This window comes from Myotis brandtii, unplaced genomic scaffold (genome assembly GCF_000412655.1).
Source record: "Myotis brandtii unplaced genomic scaffold, ASM41265v1 scaffold540, whole genome shotgun sequence".
NCBI classification, from domain to species: domain Eukaryota; kingdom Metazoa; phylum Chordata; class Mammalia; order Chiroptera; family Vespertilionidae; genus Myotis; species Myotis brandtii.
In genome coordinates, this window is record NW_005369990.1 from 1325907 (window position 1) to 1333692 (window position 7786).

At 39.8% G+C, this 7786-nt stretch overlaps 1 protein-coding gene across 11 annotated transcripts in view; it reads right to left on the reverse strand.

The window, feature by feature from the left end:
* ATG4C (autophagy related 4C, cysteine peptidase) overlaps positions 1-7786 on the reverse strand; it is a 93959-nt gene that overhangs the window by 43671 nt on the left and 42502 nt on the right. For all 11 annotated transcript variants that reach the window (XR_001364397.1, XM_014549274.1, XM_014549270.1 and 8 more), the window contains 2 exons: positions 3773-4103; positions 882-952 (listed from right to left, as the gene is read on the reverse strand). Coding sequence is in view for 10 of the 11 variants with exons in the window: in XM_014549274.1 (XP_014404760.1) it covers positions 882-952; positions 3773-4103 (402 nt within the window). In the remaining variant the exon portion in view is untranslated. The remainder of the gene's footprint in view (positions 1-881; positions 953-3772; positions 4104-7786) is intronic.

Genomic DNA, 7786 nt, shown 5'->3' on the forward strand with positions numbered 1-7786 from the left:
CTGCACACCTCCTACTGGGGATGTGCCCGCAACCAAGGTACATGCCCTTGACCGGAATCGAACCTGGGACCCTTCAGTCTGCAGGCCGATGCTCTATCCACTGAGCAAAACCGGTTTGGCAAGGCACTTTTATTTTATCAGCAAATTAACGTCTCTATTTTACTCCCAACAGAGTTTGACATTATTATAGATATTGGTGCCCCGGCTGGTGTGGCTGAGTTGGTTGGAGCATCATCCCCAACACCGAAAGGTGGCAGGTCCAATTCCCAATCAGGGCACATGCCCAGGTTTCAGGTTCAATCCTGGTCAAAGCACATTCGGTAGGCAGCCGGTCAATGTTTCTCTCTCTCATTGATGTTTCTCTCTCTCTCCTTTCCTCTAAAATCAATAATAAATAAATACATATATACATAAATAAATATTGGTCATTAAACAGAAGACCCAAACAATAAAACAAGGCAAAATTCTGGACAATAGCTGCAACATTAGATGATGTACTGAAGCACTATTACAAAACAAATTCAAACGAAGAATTTTACCTCCTGGAAACATATCCATTGATGAGAAGGTACTTGGCACACACTCAGCCCAAGTATATATCTTTGTTAAATTTTCTCATCTAGCTTTTTCTAAAGTAGTCATTTTAAATATTGAAATTTTCTTTAATAGCTTATTTTAGTATAGCAACTAAGAATTCATAGTATATTAAGAAATATTTAATAAGTGCCTACTATGTGTAGGGGGTTATATAGGAACACAAATATGTAAGATATGGTCCCTACCTTCATAATCATTTAGAATATAATTGGGATAACTTAAACACATATGAAAAAGTCTGACCAACTGAACAGATGAAAATTAAAATTATTTATATTCCTTACCTGTACAATCTTGTGCAACATAAATAGTTATTCCTCGTAAATCAGGGTGTCTTGCTTCTTCAACTGCTTTTCTAAGAAATAACAAGTACATCCTTTAAATCCTAACTGCTCTTTTCAGTTGGTAAGTAAAGAGTTAATTTAAGAGGAAAGAAATCCATCATTTCCCTGACATTCTCATTTAACTTGTAATGTCTGCTTTCAAAACTACCATCTGAGTGGTATCAAAAATCAGGTCAATTTTTTCAAAGTTGATTATTACACTAAATTACTCAAAAAACATTAAACACTTGCTAACCAATGGTATTACAATATGCTTCAAGGTTTGCTTCATATTAACTGACTAGCAGTGAATTTCTATTTGTCCACTGTTACACTTATGAAAGTCTTTTTCTTTTCTTTAAACAATAACATGGCTTTTTTTTCCTTCATTCAAAAACCTGTATGGCATGAACAAATGAATTTCCTAATTTCAAGTCTTAGAATTCTATAGACCTAACTGCAAATTGAAAAATATTTCTAAGTGAGTATAATGTTCTCAAAGGTGTACAATATAGCCCTGGTTGTTGTGGCTCAGTTAGTTGAGTGTCATCCCATGCACCAAAAGATCATCTGTTCGTTTCCGGGTCAGGACACATGCCTGGGTTACAAGCTCAGCTCAATCCCCAGTAGGGGGCGTGAAGCAAGAGGCAGTGGATCCCATGTTTCTCTTTCCCTATACCTTCATCTCTAAAATTAATAAAAGCATTTTTTTAAAAAGTGCATGATAGTTTTTAAAAATCACAATATCTTGCCCTAGCTGGTTTGGCTCAGTGGATAGAGCATCAGCCTGTGGACTGAAGGGTTCCAGGTTCAATTCTGGTCAGGGGCACATGCCCAGGTTGCGTGCTAGATCCCCAGTGGAGGGTGTGCAGGAGGCAGCCGATCAATGATTCTCTCTCTCATCATTGATGTTTCTAGCTCTCCCTCTCCATTCCTTTCTGAAATCAATAAAAATATATATACTTTTAAATCACAATATCTTGCCCTGACCAGTTTGGCTCAGTGGATAGAGCGTTAGCCTGCGGACTCAAGGGTCCCAGGTTCGAGTCTGGTCAAGGGCACGTACCTTGGCTGCAGGCACATCCCCAGTGGGGGGTGTACAAGAGGCAGCTGATCAATGTTTCTCTCTCATCGATGTTTCTAACTCTCTAGCCCTCTCCCTTCCTCTCTGTAAAAAATCAATAAAATATATTTTTTAAAAATCACAATATCTTGTAAAAGGGAATTACACAAGTTGTAGAAATATAAATATTTTTACTTAACTATATCTTTATAATCTTTAACTTAACATGCATGTTAACTTATTATACATGTTTGTTTATTAGTACAGAAGGATCAATAACTATGGGCCATAAGTCAAGTATGACCTATGGTCTGGGATTTTTTTGGTAAGAATGGTTTTTACTGTGTAAAGGCTTGTTTTTAAAAAGAAAGCAAGAAAGAAAAAAATAGAAAAGAAAAATGAGCAATAGAGACCTTATAAGGCCTGCAAAGACTAAGATATTTACTATCAGGCCTTTTACAAAAAAGTTTTCTGCACCTTAAAGAGTAGAAGCTAAGCGTTTATGCTTATGCTTTTATAAATGTCATACCAAGCTGAACTTGATATTATTAACAATCCATTTAATAACATTATGCAAATACTTTTTCAATTGTAAGAATCTGACCTATAAAATATAACAGCAATTTAATATAGTATGCAAAAAATTTGGTAATAATTTCAAATTTATAGATGACTCTAAATGGAATAAATTTACTACAACATACTATACTTGGATGACATATTAATAATTCTATTTATAGTAATAATAATGGAACATATAACAAATAAGACTACTTTTTAAAAACTTAAGTAGTATCCAAATAAATGGCACATAAAAAGATGAGGTTGCCCTAACCGGTTTGGCTCAGTGGATGGAGCGTCAGCCTGCGGACTGAAAGGTCCCAGGTTCGATTCCGGCTAAGGGCATGTACCTTGGTTGTGGGCACATCCCCAGTAGGGGGTGTGCAGGAGGCAGCTGATCGATGTTTCTCTCTCATCGATGTTTCCAACTCTCTATCCCTCTCCCTTCCTCTCTGTGAAAAATCAATAAAATATGTTTAAAAAAAAAAAAGATGAGGTATAGAGAAATTTGACCTTAGACTTTTTTTATATATTTTTATTGATTTCAGAGAGGAAGGAAGAGGGAGAGAAACATCAATGATGAGAGAGAATCATTGATCAGCTGCCTCCTGTATGCCCCCTACTGGGGATCAAGCCCGCAACCTGGGCATGTGCCCTTGACCGGAATTGAACCTGGGACCCTTCAGTCCACAGGCAGACACTCTATCCACTGAGCCAAACCGGCTAGGGCGACTTTTGATTTTTTTCTAACTATTCTGTCACAAACTATTTTGCTATGATATAATTATAATACTAATATTAGTCCCATACATACAAGAATTTGATGTGTGCAAAGAAATGCTGAAAACATCCATTTTAGTTCTTGACATTTAATTACACTATCAGTACATTACAGCCCCTAAGTTATACTAATAAAAAAAAAAACCTGTAATGTTATGCATGTTACAAAGTTGAAAGAGTTGTTAGTATTTAGAATAATTCAATAAGGTAGTTTAATGAAAACCTGGTTAGAAAGAGACTTAGACATCTATACCTGAGAGCAAATGAAGAAAACTGTCAGCAAATGAAATGTAACTAGAGTTGCAAAACGGTGCAAATAAAAGCTCCTTATGAATATTCTCACATAGTTAAACTTTAAAAGTTCCAATGACGTATATACACTGCAAAAATCAGTACCGCTGAGCCTGAGAACATCTGCCATGAGATGAAAGATTGTAAGACATTTTACCTTAAAATGTGAGCCACCACAGCTGGTCCATACCAATCTCCAGCTTTTTTCCCAGACTTCTTTCCATATTCTATCAGTCGATGTAAGCCAAAGAGAGCCAAGGGGGAGTCACCAAACCAAGAGACGATTTTCCTGTGATAAATTTCATTTCGCATTTCATGATCATCAGAGTACCTCCCAATTGTGTCCTTCAGAGAAATTGTTGGGGTTTTGAGTTCTCTTTCCCCTGACAGCGATGCTTCAAATGATGCAGTAAATTTTTTTACAGTGTGGGAAGTCCATGATTCAGAGTCTGAATTTTCAATGTTCAAAGCATCAGGCCAGGTCCAAGCTATAGTAGTTCCAAAGCAAGGTGTTCAGATCTTTTAAACAGTTAGACTTTAACAATTCTACTAAAATAAGTATGCAGCATTTAAACTTAGATGGATTACTAAACTAAAATAGCAAGCTCAGAAAGAGGTAACTTTATAGAGACAGAAAGTAGATTAATAATTGCATATGGAACAGGAGTGTATTGGGAGTAAATACTAATAGATATGAGGTTTCTTTGGGGATGATGAAATTGTCCTAAAATTAGATTATGGTGATGGTTGCAGAACTCTGTAAATCTACTAAAAATCATTGAATTGTTCACTTTAAATGAGTGAGTTTGATATGTAGATTATATCTCAATAAAGTTGATTTTAAAAAGAGAGAGCAATGGAGGAAAAAAGGGACATATGTAATACTTTCAACAATAAAGATTTTAAAAAAACAAAAACAACAAAGCAAATAAAATCCAGCCAGTTTGGCTCAATGCTTGAGTGTTAACTTATGAACCAGAAGGTCATGTTTCGATTCCCAGTCAGGGCACATGATCAGGGCACATGCCCCAGGATGCGGGCTTGATCGATCCCCAGTAGGGGGTGTGCAGGAGGCATCCGATCAATGATTCTCTCATCATTAATGTTTCTATCTCTCTCCCTTTCCCTTCCTCTCTGAAATCAATAAAAATATATTATAAATAAATACACTTTTTTTAAAAAAGCAAATAAAGGTATGAGTGGAGAAATAGGTCAATATATTGATAATGCTTACTTTTGAGTAGCAATATTATTCTCTGGACTCTTCTATAGTTTCTATAATTTCTAAAATTGGACTGTATTACATAAAAACAGGGGGGGGGATCACTAAAATGAAAGACCCCCTCCAAAAAAAGAAAGCGAGAGAGAGAGAGAAATAGCAAACTCAGACACACATAGACAATTCTGAATACGCTTTTTTTTCTTTTCTTTGACAGCACTGAGATGGGATAAAGACTTTTGTATTCCATTACCTGTACTGCTTATCAGATATCCAGTCTTGACCACCCAAAGGCACAGTGAACATATTCACTAACATTCAGAGGATTTATGAAAGAATAACTTCAGAAAACAAGTTTGTTTTGGTTATGTGTTAAAATAGAAGTCTGACTATGGCAATTTTAAATATTTCTTAAATTTTTTTTCTCATACAATCCTTTCAGAATAACGTAATCATTGTTTAAGGAGTAATATGAATTTGTTAGTAAATGAAAAGGTATAATAAATAAAGTCATTAAAGATCAGCATTCTTAAAAAAAAGTCAACTTTTCCACAATGTCACTGTTTTTAATAACAAGACAGTCCCCAAACATAGATGTAATTTCAAGTTAACAAAATGAGTCCTAGATTCAGAGATCTAGTCAAGACTATGAAAAAATTCCAATTCTTGCCCTAAGCGGTTTGGCTCAGTGGCTAGAGCGTCGGCCTGCGGACTGAAGGGTCCCAGGTTCAATTCTGGTCAAGGGCATGTACATTGGTTGTGGGCACATCCCCAGTGGGGGGTGTGCAGGAGGTAGCTGATCGATGTTTCTCTCTCATCCATGTTTCTAACTCTCTATCCCTCTCCCTTACTCTCTGTAAAAAATCAATAAAATATTTTTTTAAAAAATATTCCAATTCTTGCCCCTGATTTCACAATAAATCCATCCCAGAGTTTAAAAATTCTTCTTCCTTGCATTATTCACACCACTTTTGAATAAACATTCTCCACATGATCTCATCAATAATCCCTATAGAAAGGTTACTAAATATTTGCCATGCATTCAGAAAAACTAACAAAAAATGACAGCACTTGGTAACCATATAGGGTAGCCTAAAATGGTAAACTAAAATCCTCCCACAAATGTACACATTATAAAAAAATGTACTAATAGGAAGGGTAAGGAAGGTAGCACACTGGAAAAAAAAAAGATATATGTAAGTTAGGTATCAATGACATTTTTGAGAGTCTAAAAGACTAAATATGATGACCTTATTAAGAAATGCCTAATCAGTTTAACTGATTACTGTCATATCTATAAAGATAAAAATAATTTTAAAGCATTATTGATATATAGAGAGAAAATAAAGAAGTGTAAAATTTGTTACAATAATGTAAATTTAAATAATATAAAAATATTAACTATCTGCTCAAAGTCACTGCTATTGACCTGCCCAGGATTTACTGAACTGGAGATAATCCAGAAAGTTCGATCAAAAATCTATATATGTAAAAGCCTAAGCGACTGGCTGACCAGCCAACCAGCCAGTAGCTATAACACGCACTGACCACCGGGGGGCAGACACTCAATGCAGGAGCAGAAACCGTAGGCATGGAAACATGGAACAGACTGATGAATCTCAGAGGGAAGGGGGGAAAGGGGAGGGCAGGAAGAGATTAACCAAAGGTCTTATATGCTAACCATAGGCCCAGTGCACGAATTCGTGCACCGGTAGGGTCCCTCGACCTGGCCTGCGGGGATCAGGCTGAAACCAGCTCTCTGACATCCCCCGAGGGGTCCTGGATTGCAAGAGGGTGCAAGCCAGGCCAAGGGACCCCACTGGTGAACGAATCTGTGCACCGGGCCTCTAGTCTATATTAATAATAGAGGAATATGCAAATTGTTCTGGACACCATCACGTAACGACCATTCAGGACGGGGGCGGGGCCGCAGCAGAGAGCTCTCAGCACACCTGCGCCAGGGGTCCGAAGGGCGCGGAGAGGAAAGGAGAGCAGATAGGCAGTTAGGGGGATCAGGCCAGGAGGGGAGAGCAGATAGGCAGTTAGGGGAATCAGGCCAGGAGGGGAGCACAGATAGGCAGTTAGGGGGATCAGGCCAGGAGGGGAGAGCAGATAGGCAGTTAGGGGAATCAGGCCAGGAGGGGAGCACAGATAGGCAGTTAGGGGGATCAGGCCAGGAGGGGAGAGCAGATAGGCAGTTAGGGGAATCAGGCCAGGAGGGGAGCACAGATAGGCAGTTAGGGGGATCAGGCCAGGAGGGGAGAGCAGATAGGCAGTTAGGGGAATCAGGCCAGGAGGGGAGCACAGATAGGCAGTTAGGGGGATCAGGCCAGGAGGGGAGAGCAGATAGGCAGTTAGGGGAATCAGGCCAGGAGGGGAGCACAGATAGGCAGTTAGGGGGATCAGGCCAGGAGGGGAGAGCAGATAGGCAGTTAGGGGAATCAGGCCAGGAGGGGAGCACAGATAGGCAGTTAGGGGGATCAGGCCAGGAGGGGAGAGCAGATAGGCAGTTAGGGGAATCAGGCCAGGAGGGGAGCACAGATAGGCAGTTAGGGGGATCAGGCCAGGAGGGGAGAGCAGATAGGCAGTTAGGGGAATCAGGCCAGGAGGGGAGCACAGATAGGCAGTTAGGGGGATCAGGCCAGGAGGGGAGAGCAGATAGGCAGTTAGGGGAATCAGGCCAGGAGGGGAGCACAGATAGGCAGTTAGGGGGATCAGGCCAGGAGGGGAGAGCAGATAGGCAGTTAGGGGAATCAGGCCAGGAGGGGAGCACAGATAGGCAGTTAGGGGGATCAGGCCAGGAGGGGAGAGCAGATAGGCAGTTAGGGGAATCAGGCCAGGAGGGGAGCACAGATAGGCAGTTAGGGGGATCAGGCCAGGAAGGGAGAGCAGTTAGGCAGTTAGGGGGATCAGGCCAGGAGGGGAGAGCAGATAGGCAGTTAGGGGAATCAG